The sequence below is a fragment of the Lagopus muta genome, chromosome 1 (assembly GCF_023343835.1).
Source record: "Lagopus muta isolate bLagMut1 chromosome 1, bLagMut1 primary, whole genome shotgun sequence".
Lineage (NCBI taxonomy): Eukaryota > Metazoa > Chordata > Aves > Galliformes > Phasianidae > Lagopus > Lagopus muta.
In genome coordinates this window covers 187,138,232-187,156,914 of record NC_064433.1, presented here as the reverse complement: position 1 = coordinate 187,156,914, position 18,683 = coordinate 187,138,232, and the positions used below count along the sequence as shown (strand labels likewise).

Here is an 18,683-nt window from a genome sequence, read left to right as displayed (position 1 = left end):
ATCTGTTGAGATTCGAGAAAATGAGCTCTACCTGCTCCTTTTCTTTAGTGCCACAGCCGAAGCAGAAATTTACTGGTACGTCACGGCAGTGGGTAAAGATTTTCTCTCTCATTATTTCCACGTAAACACAAAACCTATTGGGAGCACAGTTATTCTGGAGGAGCAGTAATTTCTATTGACATGAGTAATTTTGCATTAAGCTGCACAGAAAATCCAGAAGTTTTTGTCGGTACCATCATCCCCAAAGTTTTGCTTTTATAGCTCAGTTCAGCACTCCAAAAAGGGGTCACAGCTGCTACCTAACAGTGACTCTGCTTTAGCAGAGGTGGCAATGGCCGCATCCTTGTAGCAAACGACGGCACCATGGTGTCACACACAGGCAGCCAGGTGCAGAACGGCAGCAGCGTTATCTCTTATTTGTGAGGGCACTGCAAGCATCCGTGTGTCAGACATACAATGAACTAATCTCATGGTTTAATGTTACAGACTGTGGTTTCTTAAACCTCTTTCACTGAAACTTGCTTCAGCACTAAGGATGAGGTCCTTTTGTTAGCTCAGAAAACAGTTTATTTCCAGGCTTAGACCAGCTGGGTCCAATTAAAAAAAGGAGATGATGGGGAGGGAACCTGTCACAGAGTGCTCTGCTGCTTCAATATTAACGATTGCCAACTCAGATGACTGAAGGATGTACACGAGGAATTTCCTCTTGCTTTCCCTGCCTCATTAAGCCATATGTACAGTGACATATCCACCAGTGTACAGTGACATATCCACCTGGTAAAATGCCATGCCATCTGAGTAGAAAGACTGCAGGAGAAAACAGTGAGCGGCCAAGGAATTAATAGGAACAACAGATAATGGCATAGTTCTTAGATTTTGCTTTTTTTCTGGGTGTCTCTGTGCTCATTCTCCAGATTCTGGAGGGTCTGCCATCAGCAGAAATGCTCAGCTTCTGTCGTGCCACTGCTAGAGGTGGGACTCCCTGAAGAAACAGGGCTGGACCCATGCTAAAGCAGACCTGAAGTCTGACGAAGTCTCAGAATCATTTGGATTGGAAGGGACCCTTAAAGATCATACAGTGCAACCCCCTGCAATGAACAGGGACACTGCAGCTCCATCAGGTGCTCAGAGCCCCATCCAGCTGACCTTGGGTGTCTCCAAGGATGGGGCACTCATCACCTCTTTGGCAACTTGTGCCAGAGCTTCACTTAGTGCATCCCAGCACTGTCTGTGTCCCCACTGTTTTCAGAGACAAGATAACCCACTCTGGCAGGCTGAACAGCAAAGAAGAGGGGAAAGATCAGGGTCCCACAGCTCTCAGCAATACCAAGCTTGAGATATCTATGAGGATGTGAACACACTCATGCATGCTCATACACTGTATCCCAGGCTCACTTCGAACAGAAATCCCCAAATCGCTGTGTGGGTGATCAGAGGAAAAAGTCCAAGAGTGGAACAATCAGAATGCAGCAGTGTGTCAGGTCAAAGCGTGAGCAGCAACAGATGCCTGGAAAGCATTTAAAAGCAAGAAGCATAACTGGAGAAATATTTTGTTTCTTTTGGTTCTGACACAGGGAAAATTGCTTTCAACTTTGTGATTGCTGAGAAGGGACAAATGGTATTGGCAAAACCATTTAAACAGCAGGAAAATGTTGGTGGGACTTCCAGGAAAGATACTCTCTGTCAAAGAATCATCCAATGGCTTGGGTTGGAAGGGACCCTGAAGATCATGTAGTTCCAACCCCCTGCTGTAGGCAGGGACATTTCTCCTCTAGACCAGGTTGCTCACAGCCCCATCCAGCCTGGCCTTGAATGCTTCCAGGGAGGAGGCATTCACAACCTCACTGGGCAACCTGTTCCAGTGTCTCACCACCCTCACAGTAAAGTGTCCTTTTAAAGGTGCTCCATGCCGGGATTTGAGAAGCAAGGTGTACAGTGGACACTGCTTCAGCTGTATGTTGGGGAGCCTGGTGGGAGAGGGTGTGCCTTTGCTTGTCCCCTGTGCATACACTGCAGAGAGACCAACAGCAGGGCTCTCCTAAGCTCTACTCTTCCTAATCCTCCCTCTCTCTCCCCCCATTGTGCTTCCAGTCCTGCCACATCTTCCAAACTGCATCTCAGCCCCGTTACTCAAGTAACAAAGTTACAGTATCTTGGCCTCAGCTCAATATTTGTCTTTGGTAATTACAATTTCTGAGTATGTAACAATAGAAGCATCTCTATGCAGGCGAGTGCACAGCTGGTTTGCATAAGGAGTTGGCTAACCATAAGGTTGAATCATTAAGGTTGGAAAAGACCTCTAAGATCATGCAGTCCAACCATCAGCCCATCCCCACTGTGTCCAGCGACAGTGTTCCTCAGTGCCACATCTCCACATGTCTTAAACCTCTCCAGGAACTCCACCACCTCCCTGGGCATCCTGTGCCAATGCCTTACCACTCTTTCTGAGAAGAAATGTTTCCTAATATCCAAGCAATCACAGTGCTTCAATTCCAAAAAGACCACAAAGCGAGATGTGGAAAAAAAAAAACAACCCATCACTACAAGTTGTGGCAAGAGAAAACCAAGTAGCCTTCAACACATCAGTCAATCTGTCTTTCAAAGAGATTGAATCCTGCTATTGCAGAAAACTGCTTCCTCAAGTAATTAGCAAGAGCCAGCTTGGCTGGTCTGTATGTGATGTGAGATAGAGAAGGGCACACAGAGGAAAATGCTCACAAAGCATCCTGTCTGTGTGAGGCTCAGTGGGTGATCTGCTCTATATCACAGGCCAGCAAGCAGCCCTCAGGAATCTCTCTGGGGACTCCAGACAAACAAGGCCAGCAAAGGAAAGAGCATCTGAAACTGTGGTGCATTCAGGAAAATGGCTTTCACAGTAGGAATTTATCTCTGACACTCAGGCATGCTGAAAATATTGTCAGCATTAAAGAACCCCTCTCCTGAGGCTGATTTTCTGCTTGTTCTAATGTAAGGCAGAACTAGCCCCATAGATGTCAGTGGAGCTGCACTGGTGCAAACTGGAGGAAAGGATTTGCTCCGCAGCTCAGCAGAGATGGAAAAGGCAGAAGCACCTGGTGATGTTATCCTGCCTCCAGAGCAGGGGCAGCGTACAGAAGTGGCACAGGTGCAATGGGAAAAGTGCTGCCAAGTGCTGATGCCAAGGCATCATGTGCTTGGGCTCTGGGCTGAACCCAGGCATTTGGCAGAAGAAGCGATCGCAGAATCATAGAATCATTACAGTTGGAAAAGACCACTAAGGTAATGGAATAGATGCTATGTAGTCAACTAACAACCCATCACCGTACCACTAAAGCATATCCCTAAGTGATAGCAGTAAGCAGCCACACTGCTGCCCATTTCTCCTTCTGGCATCTCTGTGGATGGCTTTACAGTGATGGAAAGGATGGCCAAATTCAGCCCCATCTTCCCATTTTTACCCTTGCTCTGCCTGCTTATGTTTCTGCCATTAAAACCATGCCAAGTGTTAGGGCCCAGGCAACAGCAAACACCCATTCAACAGCTCCAGTGAAGGGCAGCCAAGAAAATATATTTAAATGTATGGATGCAGAGGAAGCACAGAGCTTTTCCAAATCCTGGTTCACATGATCATTCAGCTTGTTTTTGGAAAGCAGAGCAGAGATTGTCCAGATGCACTCCAAATGCATAATAAAAAGTCAAATACAACAAAGCTGAAGCAAAAAGCTGTTGAAGCATTTGCAGCTCAGTGTTTCACCCTCATGTCTGCTGGCTATTGTTATCCTTCTCCCACAGGGTCTCTGCAAGACATTAAGAAAATAAACCTAGAAATGGCATGGAGCAAGTCATTGAGAACAGCAGTGAAATGCAAAGCATCAGTGCTCAGGGAAATAATTCACATCCTCCATGAACAGATCTTGGATACTGTTGACCCACATCTCTGGAGAGGGTGGTAAGGGTGAAAAGTCACAATCCTCAAAATAATGTAACATAAGGGCCAGATCTTTAGGGCCCTGCATTACAAAGCCCAAGGCACTGAAGTCCATTCCTACCCAGGAGTTTGGACTGTTCTGATCTGGCTTGTTTTGCAGACAACGAGTGATTTGGGATGAAAGATAATGGCCTTAGGATGAGAGGTAACGGCCGTAAGTTGTGCCAGGAGAGATTCGGGTTGGATAGCAGGAAACATTTCTTCTGAGAAAGAGTGGTGAGACACTGGAACAGGCCGTCCAGAAAGGTGGTGGAGTCACCATCTGTGGAGGTGTTCATGAACTGCGGAGATGTGGCACTGAGGGATGTGGTTAGTGGGCATGGTGGTGATGAGCTGATGGTCGTACAAGACTATCTAACTGGTCTTTTCCAACCTTTGTGATTCTATGATTCTATGGTTTTGTTATTCAGACAAAAGTCTTGGAGCTGGCCCTTGAATAGTTAATGTAGTAGCAGCAAGGGAAGATACAGGAGCCTCTTCTGCTGCAGAGCACAGCAGGTCCAAAAGGCCTTGGCAGTGGTGAGCCCCCAGAGGACTGAGAACATCTTCATCTCTATCTTCAGGCTGGGTGAACCCCCATGGGGGGAGCGTGCTGCTCTGGAGCTGCCTGACAGGACACAGTCTGCTTTGTTCTGCATCAAAACTTCATCCAATGCTCCCTTCCTATTGTGCTCCCCCCTCCTTAGTTTCCTGTGATAATTACTGATGCATTTTCCATGCCAGCTGAAACAACAAAGTAAGATACTGCGACATTTTAATCTGCTGAAATTTGTCTTTGCCTTGCCAGAAACTAGCCCAGCTTCTCAAAACACAAGGAAATGTGCAAAATGGGCCCAGATCTTTGAAGTTGCTCACATTTGCACTGCTGGAACATCAGCCTGTTCTCAACCTCAGGTACAGTAGTGAGCAATGTTCCTCCAGGCTGAGGCACTGCTGCCTGAACGGTCCTGGAAGGCTGATGCTATGGGGTGCTTAGAAGGTTAAGAGATACTAAATTCAAGACCAGGTTAGATGGGCATCCTGATCTAGTGCCTGATCTGGTGGTTGGCAGCCCTGCCTGCAGCAGAAGGGTTGGAAGTGGATGATCTTTGAGGTCCCTTCCAACCTAAGCCATTCTATTATTCTGTGTTCCAACAACAAAGGGGAACCATTGCTCCTATGAGTGGGAAAAGATTGAGAAGTTCTCTGGGAAGAAGTCACTGCTGTGCACAGCTTGTAGATCCCTCTAGTTGTGGAGGGACATTAAGGTTGGAAAAGACCTCTAAAATCATCTGGTCCAACCATCAACCCATGCACACCATACCCACTCACCATGTCCCTCAGTGCCACATCTCCATGGCTCTTGAACACCTCCAGGGATGGTGACTCTGCCACTGGGCAGCTTGTGCCAATGCCTCACCACTCTGTCTGAAAAGAAACTTTTTCTAAAATCTAACCTGAACCTTCCCTGACAGAGTTCATGCTTGTTTGCACGACTCAATCAGCCCTGCCCAGAGGAGGGCCATCAGAATCACAGAATCACAGAATCACTGAATCACAAGGTTGGAAACAACCTGCAAGATCACCCAGTCCAACCACCCTGCCATTCCTATCAGTACCACAAGCACTAAACCATCTCTCGCAGCTCCTCATCCAGGCGCCTCTTGAACACTGCCAGGGATGGCGACTCCACCACCTCCCTGGGCAGCCATTCCAGTGCCTGACCACCCTCTGAGAGAAAAAGTTTCTCCTAATGTCCAACGTGACTGAGTTTTATTAAGCTGGAAGAGAATAAAAGAGGGCATCTGATTTCTGTCTAAATCCACCTCCTGGGAGGATGTAGAGAAGGCAGGGTCAGATTCTTAGAAATGCACAGCAAGAGGATGAGGAGCAATGAACACAAGTTTGCACCTAGGGAAACGACGGTTAGATTTTAGGGGAACAATGCACAATGAAGATACATAAACTTTGGAATAGGTAGCTCAAAAAGAATGGAATGGAATGGAATGGAATGGAATGGAATGGAATGGAATGGAATGGAATGGAATGGAATGGAAGAATAGAATAGAATAGAATAGAATAGAATAGAATAGAATAGAATAGAATAGAATAGAATAGAATAGGAGTAGAATAGAGTAGAGTAGAGTAGAGTAGAGTAGAGTAGAGTAGAGTAGAGTAGAATAGAATAGAATAGAATAGAATAGAATAGAATAGAATAGAATAGAATAGAATAGAATAGAATAGAATAGAACAGAATGGAATAGTTCAGGCATCTCAAATCTCCATCCATGGTGATACTGGAACTCATCAGGCCAGGCAAACCTGACCTAAAGTCAAAGTTGGACCTAACTTTGAGGGGTTGGACTGGATGATGTCTAGAAGTGCAATCCAAATTGAACTGTTAAATGGTTTTATTAACTTCCTGTATGAAGCAGGAAAGCAGAGGATGCCTCAGGGTTTCACAGGGCTTGGCACTTCTGTAACAGTTTTCAGTTGCCTACCTTCTGTTTAGAGCTGGGCACAGTTTAGCAGAGCAAAGTAACAAAAGGAGCACAAAGAGCAGGATTCAAAGCAGTCTCACATCCCTCCAATTTCACATGTGCTGCATTGCCTGCCCTGGTACTTCACAGGGAATCGGGGAGAAGGGACAATCAATTTTCTCCCACATAGCTGAAATTGAAGCTGTTGCCCCTTGCATGAACCCAGGCAGAGCTGGGAAAGGACTGATGTCATCACCCCACAGAGGAAGGAGAACCTCTTCCTTAATGGGGAGCCCTTGTGTGCAGGCACTGCAGGCCAGCTCCTGCTAGCCCTCAGGCTTTCAGAATGAAAGCAATCACCTCGTCCCTATTTGTGGTACCTGGCAGGTGTCCCAGTCAGCATCAGCAGGCTTGGGCTGGGTTGAGCTGGGAAGGGTCTGAATCATTGTGACTCTGCTGGGTTACGATAGATTTGGCAATCCAGTCGTTTGTGTGACCAAATATAAAAAAAATTAGGCTTTAATATTTTAAACTGCTTTCTGTTTGTGTAAGGCCCTGGGACAGCAAGAGGGAGGCCTAAGGGAGATGAAGTGGTGTAATTTATCTTTTCTTCCCACATCTTGCCTCTGTGGGTGGGTATTGGCACACTATATTCACAGTCCCACAAACCAATGCATGAGGCCTTCAATTAGTACAGCTCAGGCCTGATTTACCTTGCACTGCTTGCACCTAAGAGGTGTTTTTAAGTGAAAATATACAGTGCCAGCTCAGAAGCTGGGATTATTCAAGCTTCAGGAGGTCTGCTCCTGTCTGACTTGAGCAAAATAAATGCAAGGCTTTGCATAATTCTCATTAATCATTTAAAGCACAGTTTGCTTTTTTTTTTTTTTTGCAAGTCATGAAACACCAGCATGTTAGAAAAGAGAGAGCCTGAAGGAAAAACAAAGAACAGGAGGGTGTAAGAGAGAGAAGGGCACTGGCTGCCTTTCTCTTATCAGCTGAGGATACAGAGTGGTAAATTAGTGTGGGTGAAACAGACTCATCCAAATTCAAGTCCATTAATGTCTGACATGACTCCAAGGCAGTTAACTGAGCAGATCCAAGTTGTATCACCTTCCTAAAGGTCCCCCAGAACTCATTCCTAACCATGCCTCAGTGTTCCCTTTTCTTTCTGACAGCTCCATAAAAAAACCTGAAGCAGTGCCTTGCTTCCCCTGACTCGTTGTGTATCAGCTCAAAGGATCAGGAGGATTTCTTTCCATACCTACTACTGTGAAACCAGTGCCAGCCAGATGCTTTATCTGAGAATACAAGGGGCTTTAGTAAGATGTAAAATCCTACTGTTCCCTCAAGAAGCCTACATCCAGCCCCACAGATCTGCCTCATCACCTGGACTCTCATTAACTCATCATCATTAACATCAGTTAAACTGATGAGTTCTCTTTCACCCACATAGAGAGCAACTAATGCAAAATAAGCTTTTGCACTGTCTGCTTCATATTCTGGGGTTCCTCTGTTCATCTGCTAGAAAGTTTGAGTTCTTGGCACTTTCATTCAAAACTTCCATTCAAAAATGTATGCCCTATATTCTGTTTCTCAGTGCTTCTCTCTCCACTGAAAGCCTTTCTGGGTAGCAAGAACAAATAGCAAGTCTGCTCATACAGGAATATATGCCTCACCTTCTATGAAATGTTTAAACTCTGCATCTAAACGCTCTTCATGAAAGTGTTTTTGAATGGGACACATTCAACCCACACACCCAACCACACCATATTCCCACAATCCAAGTCTCACTCCCAGAAGAACTGGTTATTTTTGTCACTTGGGAAGTTGCTGTCTCTGTTGGATGGGCAAACACAACTTCCAGTGGTTTGAAGCAAAGTGAGCACCAGGCAGGAATGCCACCAATGTACCACCTGCATGTCTCTGCACACTTCAGTAATTCTGCTGACAGCTGAGCCTCCCGTGGCCTGGGAGAGATGCTGCTTCTAACCCCAGCTGTGATGGTGTCATTGCTCTTTGGTGATGATAGAGCAGTGTTAAGCACTCTAGGGATGTTCTCAGATTACCCTGGCGTTAGTATCCACAGTCAGGAAAGAAACTGGTTTTACCTTATCATTTCTGCACGAAATGGGGAAGATAACAATAGAGGAACGTTGCCAGGATCAGCTAATGACCACCTGGAAACTGGAAGGCTTGTGTAACTGCTAGAATGTCAGTATTGTTTTAGATAGATTATAAGAAAATTAATGGGACTCTGTAAGTTATCTTAATAACCTGAAGCACATGATCCATTTTCCCCATAGAACAACACTGCTGCAGAGAACAACTAAATTACCAAAAGCAACGGAGACTCATTTTTCAACTTAGACAGCTGTGCTTTTGTCTTTTTTTTTTAATGCTTGTGTGATAGCTTGATAAGCTAAAGCTTATCACACATCTGAGTATTGTGTAACAAACACTCGTGCGATCTTCATCATTTCCTCATGAGAAGGTGCAGTTTGCATGTTTCTACTGTACTCACCCTGAATATCATCATTGAACATACAGTATCTGTTGCGGTATTTGTTGAGGAGACGAAATGCGTTAGCATTGGCAAAGTCTTCAAACTGGATTAGGCAATTCATGCCGTACCTGCAAGATAAGGGGTAATTAAAAATGCATGAAGATATTTCCACAACCTGGAATAATACATACACCTTTTACTAGATAATGCAACTAGTAGAGACTCAAGTGCTGAGATGAAAGTATAGCAATAGAAATGTACCATGGTGACGTCACACAGGATCACATCCTTTCCAACTTGCACACACACAGAAATACAGAATCTCTAACTACAAGTGAGTTGTATTCATAATTTGCCCACTCACGTCTGTATATGTGTATTATGTGCATTTTTGGACTATTGTTATAACAAATTTTCAGTGGTATCATAGAATCATAGAATCACTTGAGTTGGAAGAGACCATTAAAGGCCATCCAGCCCAACCCCTGCAGTGAACAGCGGTACCTACAGCTCCATCAGGTGCTCAGAGCCCCGTCCAGCCTGACCTTGAGTGTCTCCAGGGATGGGGCACCCACCACCTCTCTGTGCAACCTGTGCCAGTGCCTCACCACCCGCACTGTAAAAGACTTCTTCCAATCTAAATCTCTGCTCTTTACATTTGAAATCAATTTCCCTTGTCCTATCACTACAGACTCCGCTAAAGAGTTTATCTCCTCCTTTCTTATATGGCTCTCCTTTATTATATTTTGGTATTTTTAACAATACTTTTGGTATATTTAGCAATGATCTTCTCAAAGTGTAGGAGATGATCTTTTGCCATGCTTCAATAGAGCAAATTTCACTGCAAAAACAGCCAAGTGCCCACTTAAACTGCAGATGATGAAAAGATGAGAAAACTTGCTTGTAAGATTACATGGAACTGAGCACTTTGTTGTGTGATTTCATAGTCACGTTTTTGTGCTTTGGAAACACATTTCCCTTCACTGCAAACCAGCATGCAATGAGAGCTAGTGACCCGTACAGACCAAAGACAGGAAATTATTGCAAACCAGCCATAATTATCCAGTAATAGCAGAGCAAGTGTGTAGTCTCTAAAAACTGGGAAATACTCAGACTGCTCCTTCCCTACATACTTCCAGCACTTGCATGACACTAGGTTGCATGAAAGCTTTGCTAATAAAATCCAACCAGGCCATAAATAATCTGTTCCTACATAAGCACTGTGGACAGTGGAATGAGCAGAGGGAAGGAGCAATACACCAATGAGCAACCCTTGGGCAGGAGTCCTGCAGAAGGGCTTTCAATAGCTGCACTCTTCTGGGGTCCTGAGCCTCTCTGGGACTGACAGCAGTGCAGAGGCAGCATCACCTTACATCCCTCCCATTCAAATTCAACACTTTACTCCAGTTAATATCCACAAGGGAGATGATTTAGGTTAGATATTAGAAGGAAGTTTCTCACCCAGAGGATGGTGATGCACTGGAACAGGTTGCCCAAGGAGGCTGTGGATGCCCCATCCCTGGAGGCATTCAAGGCCAGGCTGGATGGTGCAGCCTGGTCTGGTGATTGATGATCCTGCACATAGCAGGGGGTTGGAACTGAATGATCACTGTGGGCTTTTCAACCCAGGCCATATGATTCTATGATCATCCCAGAGAAAGTGCTTTTCTTCCCAGTTAACATGAAATACTGTGACCAAGGCCAACTTCAACTTATCTCTTGTGCAGTCTGAGGACCATCCTAGCACCTGGGTACCACCAGAGATGGTCTGCCATGCTCAGTATGTGGTCTCTCCTCTTCTGAAACAGATACAGCACACAGCTTTTGAGGTGGGTCTGTGATTATTGTGAGCTCTTACTTTTGGAGGTACATTTACTCCACACTCTGCAATGTCAGAGTGCAGTGAAACTTTTCTGGGCAGATGGACAAACACGACTAGTCATACTGGCTAGCAAGACAGCAACTTCTTGACTTGCTGGAATGAGCAAGAGAGAGTCCTGTACAACGTCCCTGTTGTGGTTACACCTCTCCTCCCACCCTGGATACATAGATTTAAGCTTGGATTTTCCAGGGCACCAACAAGCTTTGTAAATCAGCAGGATCTAGACACTAAGATGGGGAAATTCCAGCTTGCCATATGTTAAGATGGAAAAATCCTAGACTTCGTGCCATTTTGCATTTCGTCTCCTCAACAAACAGCTCCAATTGGTTTTATGACTCCGAACAGGACAAATTCTTCCCTGCACCCTATGACGGGCTGTGTTATACAGCTCAAAATCATACAGCCATGGAATCACTGAGGTTGGAAAAGACCTCTCAAATCCTCTAGTCCAACTGTCAGCCCATCCCCACCATGCCCACTAACCGTGTTCCTCAGTGCCACATCTCCATGGTTCTTGAACACCTCCTGATATGGTGACCAACCCCTCCCTGGGCAGCCTGTGCCAATGCCTCACCACTCTGAGAAGAGGTTTTTCCTACTATCCAACCTGAACCTCCCCCGGTGCAACTGAAGGCCATCCCCTCGTCCTATGGCTGTCATCTGAAAGGAGAAACATTAAATGGTGCCTATTGAAAACTTGCATAAGATACTCTTTAATTGCCCGCAGTCTCCTGCTAACTACAGTTACACTGAGAATATCTGAGAAACAGACTGCTTATGCACTTTAAGTCTTCTCACTGCAGATTCTGGAAGCTATCAAGGAGTCATCCAGTAGCAAAATTTCTTCTGAAATACTAAGCAACACTAAGAACACTCTGAAGAGCAATGCATGAAGATTCCCCACTCTCTCTCCATGAAGTCTTGGAACTCAAAATGAATGCTTTGAATATCCAAGGATTTGGTGCGAACAAACAATACAAAAAGGACCTCAGAACATCAGTTTTCTGGTGGATGGTAACAGAGAGGAGACACACCATTTAGAACATCTGCAGCCATCTCACAGCAAAGCATTAGCAAATCTTTAAGCAACTTCTGTTGCTATAGAAACTACTTCTCTAATGTCTTATTACATTGAGGAAATAATAAAAAATTGGACTTGGTGAATAAAATCAGTGACCTCAGCCAGCATGAATGTGCATGTGAGCAGCTTTCCAAAGAGCCTAAGGGGAGGTGAGTGGGTTGCCTGGACTAGAGTCATTTTTATTAGAGTATTAATCTCAATATTACTTTCAGATTTGAGTAGAGAATGCCCTCCTTACTTCCTATACCTGCTCTGCAGCATGAGGCAACGCTCTGAATTCAATCTATTTTATCTTTCATCATTTTGATTAAGCAGAGGACCAGGAAAGCATGGTGACCCATGAACATTTCTCTTCGTGCCTCTCAGTATGAAGGGACTTGTGCTGGAAAGCAAAAGCTTTTCATTGAGATATTTTTTGAAGATTATTTTCTTTTTCTCTGCCACCGAAGCTCTTAAAGTGCAAACCACATTTCTGAGCCTTGATTTGTAATGTGAGAACTCAAGTTTTTGTTGATAAAAATTACAAGTTGGTCATGGCAAGATCCCAAGACCTGATACTTTATATGAAATGTGCCCAGTTAAATCATGGATGAAAACTTTGGGATCGTGTTCAAGTTCAGGGCCTCAGGGACTATTCATCTTACTTGGGTTTTGAGAGGATTTTAAAGAAATTGTGCTGCTCTGGGTCACTGAAGTTAAACATGAAGTTACTGAGTTTTGTCTTCAAAACCAACCAGTTCATTCTTACTGCTCTTTCCTAACAGCCCTTGGTGGCTGTGTGCAATGCTCCTTTCTAGGATGAGCTGTTCAGCCTAAAGACAAATTGAGCATGAGCAAAACAACTCTTGGGGCCGTTTGCAATAACATCCTCCCAAGTAGCAACACGGTGAGTCAGTTCTACTGTCTGTTCTTCATGGCACAGCAACTCAAGGCTTGTGTAACCTGCCTCACCCCACAGGAATTTAGAGCACTCTACCAGTAGTATTTGAATAGCATCCAAAAGTAAATCGTAGCCAATTTAGGAATGAGGGACAGAAGTGCTTTAATATGCTATAAAAACATCCAGCTTGGGAGATAACGTGGAGAATAGTTGTTATTACGAAGGGAAAGGGTGGTCAGAGAGCTGCTGCTTGTACAGGAATTCAGCCAAGAAAAAGCAGTGCAGAGTGGGATTTTCTTCACTACCTTTACATAGCTAAAAGTTGGCTGAGTAATGCTCAGCTAGATAATGTCTCAAAGGAGAGAAAGAGGCACATCCAGTAGCAAGTTGTAGAAGCTGATAACAATTCCGGAGATGCTTCTTTTTCCACATGCTGTGTGAACACATTCTAAATTGACCACCTTAAATTTTGATGTCCAGCTTTATTAAACACCTACATTAGGAGATATAACCCTCACCGTGTTATCTAATCACCACTGCTGGGTTGAAAGACCATAAAACTTAGGTCATGGGCTTATCACAATGCTTTGGTTTCCTTCAAAGCCTGTCATTACTTTCTTTATCTCTAAAGAAATTGCCCTGCTATATCTTATGTGTAGGGATATCCAGATGGTGCCCTGTCAGGGTACATGGAAGCACTTTGGGGTGGAATGAAGTACATCAGCCAGTATGTGACCTGCTGTCACATTTTTAAAATGGAAACTGATGAACCTCTGTCAAATTATTGTGTTTCACTTGAAAAGTCGTCATTTCCATTAAGAAACCCAAATTAGTAATTTGTATACGGAGGAATCATTTTTAGAGAGGTATGCTTCTGTTTAACCAGCGAAGTTCTGCTGTTTAACTTGTGTGTTCTGATCTGAAGGCAGCCCCACTTGGGACACATCTGTGCATTTATAACCTGCTCACTGTCCATATGCACAGGATGCTTCTCCATACAAAAAGTGATTGCAACGTGAATGTTTGAACAGGGATTTCTGAAGATCATTTGCCACATGTAAGGATCCTTACATTTGTAGCTACAGCTGGGAGTGGATCTGTAGCAAGATCTTGCAAACTTCTCTATCAGGAAAAAGCTCCTGAGGTCAAACTGTTCAGTTTTTTGCCAGCTTTCATAGGTTCTCCCACACTTCTACCAACACCAATGACTCATCTAATTTCCAGTTCAGAGTCTGGAGAGTCCGAAGCCAAAAGCAGCTGGTCACATCAGGGCTGAATGCTTTCCAGCTAAGGTTGGCTCCCTCCAAGTCCTGACTCTCAGTGACTCATCCCCTTTACAGCATCACTTTGTCTGGGCATCCTGGACATTAGGATTCAAACACCCTTTACATGAAAGAAAAGCTCCAATATCAGGTTATCAGACTGACAACATCCATTGGAATACAACATGTGCCCTCTCCAATACTCTTTCTTCCATCTCCCAGCTCTTTTTCCCCATTCTCAAAAAAGCTTTGATTTTTGACCTCCTGATTGTGGATTCAAATCTGTTCCTGCATGCAGATCCCTTGGGATCTCTGCAGCCCTACCTTCTGGAACTGAAGCACTCCACTTAGCAGGAGTAACCCTTATCTTTTCCAACTGTGGAAAGGGAAGCATGGGCAGTTAATTTCTGCACCTCTCTGACATGAAGGAATTAAGACATACTGGGGATAAATCAAGAGATACTGTAACAGAGTGTTTTATGGACACTACATATTATCCAAGTTGATGTCTTAAGCACCCATGCATTTTTCAGCAAAAATGAGACCTTAGGAGTTACAGCTCTCTCAGATAAAGCACTCAGTCTAATTCCTCTCTAAAAACAGTTCCTCGCTTCTGTCCTCGCTCTGTCACAGCCACAATAGTGTCAACAATGAATCTGGTGACATTACAAGGTCATTATTGATTTCATTTACTATGTCTCTTGCTTCACTGTTGGCTGCCAGAGCACCATGTGTGGACCTGTTCTCTGCCCTCCCTGGAATTCATCTAGCTATGTTTTAGAATTGGAAAGAAGATGTACTTCATCAGTTCTTTGTTAAAATAATAGTGATAATAGTCATCATCATCATAAGTCTTTCACAGTAAATGTTGCTGTCTCATTTGTTTGCATTTTGGGGGGGTTTGTGCCATAGATGACTGTGATCTAAATTCAGGCTTCCTTACCCACACCTTGCAAAAACCTTCCTGTGAAAACAGCCTCACTGAGAAATGGTTTATAGAATGGCCCCACACATTAATTTCTGTTGGCTCTCCAGACCTCGCCAAGTAGATTTTGCACAAAACTGGATTTTTGATGTAATAGTATCCTATTGATCAAAACTATGGGAAGAGATTGTCTCCCTAACAGTGGTACAAGTTTATTGTAAAAATTACCATCTGGAACTGTTTATTAGGAAGTTATTCTATTTCCTGGAACACACGCACAGGATTCATGCAATTGTTCATCGCTGCACTGTTCTGGTGCTGCTATGATCCACCTGCTGGATTTCTGAGCTATGCTAACTCAAAAGATTCTGTTAGTAAAATCTGTATCCCCTGTAGTGGATAACACACATCTCTCCTGGATGAACACAAAGCACGGAAACAAGACAACGTGAATCCCAGAGGTGGGAGGCAGATGTTTTCCTGAAGCCCTTACTTTTAGCTTCATTATTCAAGGGATTGCCTGAACAATCTCATTATGCAACTTGTTTCTTTCATCCCTGCATGTATGTACCTCTTCGAGTTCATCCAGACTCGTTCCAAGCTATGAGGACACAGAAGAAAAAAATAGTGAGGCTGCACCAGTTGCAGTTTGAGAAGCATTTGACTGACTTGCTCAACTCAGAGCTTCAAGGGTGGCCCGACAACCTGTGCAGCACCTTTGCCAACCAAAAGGAAAAGGGCATTTTTGCTCATTGCAACCACAGCAACCAAAGTTCTGATTTCCAAGAAAACTCAAATCGTCTGTAAAAGAGCCCATCATAATAAGAAAATCATGCTTGGGAAGTAATCATAGAATCACAGAGTCATGAAGGCTGTAAAGACCACTAAGATCATCTAGTCCAACCACTGAGCTGATACCATCATGTCCACTAATCCATATCCCTCAGTGCCATGTTTCCTTGAGAATCTCCAGAGATGGTGACTCCACCACCTCCCTGGGCACTCCAGATGGGAAATATTGGTGGTAGGTGGAAAGTTGGAGTAGATGATCTTAGAGGTCTTTCCAACCTTAATGATTCTATGATTCTGTGATTGTCCTTCTGCATTAATAAGAAGCACCGCTGCACCTCTGCAGTGTTACAGGGGCTGCCATGAGCATGGGTAGAAATGGGGGCATCCAGAGAGAGGAAAGGCAAGTCATTTCCACATGGTCTTTGGAAAATGAGTTTTCATGAATAGAATGGTAGAAGACTAGACGCCTATCCCGTGTAATTCCATGGTTGACCTTGACAGAATCAGATATGCATTTATCTGCATTAGAATAAGAGATCGCAACAGCAGTCCTATGTAAACAAGCACTGGTGCCACGCTAAGAGGCTTAGAAGGAAAAAGTATTCTTCAACCCATGTAAAATGGTGCAAAGACCATGATCATTCTTGCTATTCCTTCACTACGAGTCTTCTGGTGGCAGCAGTGCTGTGGGTTCTTTGTAATAACAGGTAGACAAAACTATAAACATGTCCCAGAAGGCTCAGCCTTTTCTAGTGTCATTCATGTCTGGGAAACATCACTTCAGGACTGTAGTGTTTGCATATCTGTGTGTGTTTCTGGCCAGGAAAAGGAAACCCAGATAGATAGAGACAACAGAGAGATAGGTTTACTACTTGGAGGCAGAGGGCCAGGCAGCGTGCTGCTGACTGAGGCAGAGTTTGTCTGCCTGTGGTCTGCAAAACATAGATAGTACATTTAACATAAAAAAAAGCCTTTAACTTTAACATTTCCACATAGCTGAGATGAAGAGAAGTTCTTCCATTTGAAACATTAAAATGAAAACTAAAATTTTGGTGAATTAAAATAAAAGTTGACCTTCTGATTCTGAAACTCTCAGCCAACATTGTGATGTTATTTTACAGCACAAGTTACATCACTCAAAGTAGAGATTAAGAGATAAGTTAGAAAACGCAACCTTCTCTGCTATTTTACTTTGAAATGGAAACAACATGAGTCAGGTTTGTAGACTGTCAAGTTAATTACAGCACAGTGAAAGCTGGACCACATTAAGAGGTCATTAAGCTGGATCCACATTATGAAGCCATGCCTGTTACAGCAGATGAAGCAGTAACGACAGTTATCGCTGTAAAACACAAATGTGGTTGATTTTATGCTGGAACATGAGCCAACAGATGGCAATTTGGCAAAATCAGGCCAGTTGCAGCCAATATAATGTTTAGAGCCCTAAGTCCTGGATTTAGAAATTCCACTCCAGGGAGCTGCATCACAAACCCAACAGGAACTATCTTCTTAGGCTGCACAATATTTCTAACATTAGGTAGGAGTCTCACTAGGTTTTTCCACCAACGTAAAGACAGCCAGCATGCCCTGAGGCACAGAGCCTGCTGTGGATTTGAGTGCTAAATCAATGGAAGTGACCCTTGAAGCACGAAGATAACAGGAAATCCCTGAATGTCCTGGATCTCAGATTACTGGAAGCTGGGGAGTATGCCAAGGATGTACCATTGCATGCATGCCTACTCTTAGCTGTATCCCTGGGCACCTGCTATCAGCTACTGTTAGATGCAGAATATGGAGCAAGGCCGTGGCAAGCCCAATCACAAAGCTCTTGGAAAAAAACTGCTCAAACAGAGGTGGTCTTTGTGGAGCACACTCTGCCTGTTGGAAAGCACAGGTGACCTGAGAGTGTGTTTGTGGGGAAAGCTACTGGAGAGCAACTGGACAAAAAGAATCAGGTATGAAAAAACCAGAACAAACAAAAAAAAACAACAAAGAAAAACTAACTCAGAAGAGCTATTTTCACTCTCCTCCCATTTTGAGAAGCTGAGCACCTGATCTCCTGATGTCTTCTGTGCTGGCCATATGGCAGAGGCTGATAAAGAGAAAGCTGTCTCACCGGTCACCCTGTTAATGAGCACTGATGGGAAAGGAAACAGGAGTGAAGTTAAGACAGCTTAATGAGGCTTCTGGAGTGTGGTGCCTCAGCCTCAGGCTACGTGCTCAGCATCCATCAGCGCACAGCCGAGACCAGCATCAAAAAAGGGGCCAGGAACTGGGGACAGGATGTCCATCACCACCTCCTGCCACTTGGAGCCACCAAGCTGCACTTCTCATGTATGATGGAACTAAAGGAGTGACCAGAATAAGCCCCAGCACAGCAGTATCTCCCATAGAGTATTGATTTCAACCTTAAATTACTCATCACGGAATCATAGTATTGTTTGAGTTGGAAGGGACCTTAAAGGCCATCTAGTCCAACCCCATGCAATGAACAGAGACACCTGCAGCTCCATCAGGTGCTCAGAGCCCCATACAGCCTGATCTTGAGTCTCCAGGGATGGGGCATCCACCACCCCTCTGTGCAACCTGTGCCAGTGCCTCCCACCCTTAGTGTAAAAGACTTCACCTTCCTCACCGTGCTGGCCGCACTGCTTCTGATGCAGCCCAGGATACGGTTGGCTTTCTGGACTGTGAGAGCACAGTGCTGGCTCATGTCCAGCTTCCTATCCACCAGTACCTCCAAGGCCTTTTTGGCAGGGTGGTGCTCCATCATTACATCCTCTAGATTGTACTGTACGGGGAGTTGCTGCAACTCAAGTGCAAGACCTTGCCCTTGGATTTGTTGAACCTCAGATATGTCGGCCTCAGAAATTCTGCGGGTTACTCTGATCTAATCCTTGGACACCATGGGTGAGTATCTATTCCATCC

The 18,683-nt window shown here is 44.4% G+C and overlaps 1 protein-coding gene across 3 annotated transcripts in view; it reads right to left on the bottom strand.

Annotated features, from left to right (window-relative positions):
- ME3 (malic enzyme 3) overlaps window positions 1-18,683 on the bottom strand; it is a 120,664-nt gene that overhangs the window by 13,983 nt on the left and 87,998 nt on the right. For all 3 annotated transcript variants that reach the window (XR_007375929.1, XM_048940116.1, XM_048940129.1), the window contains exon 8: window positions 8,951-9,060. Coding sequence is in view for 2 of the 3 variants with exons in the window: in XM_048940116.1 (XP_048796073.1) it covers window positions 8,951-9,060 (110 nt within the window). In the remaining variant the exon portion in view is untranslated. The remainder of the gene's footprint in view (window positions 1-8,950; window positions 9,061-18,683) is intronic.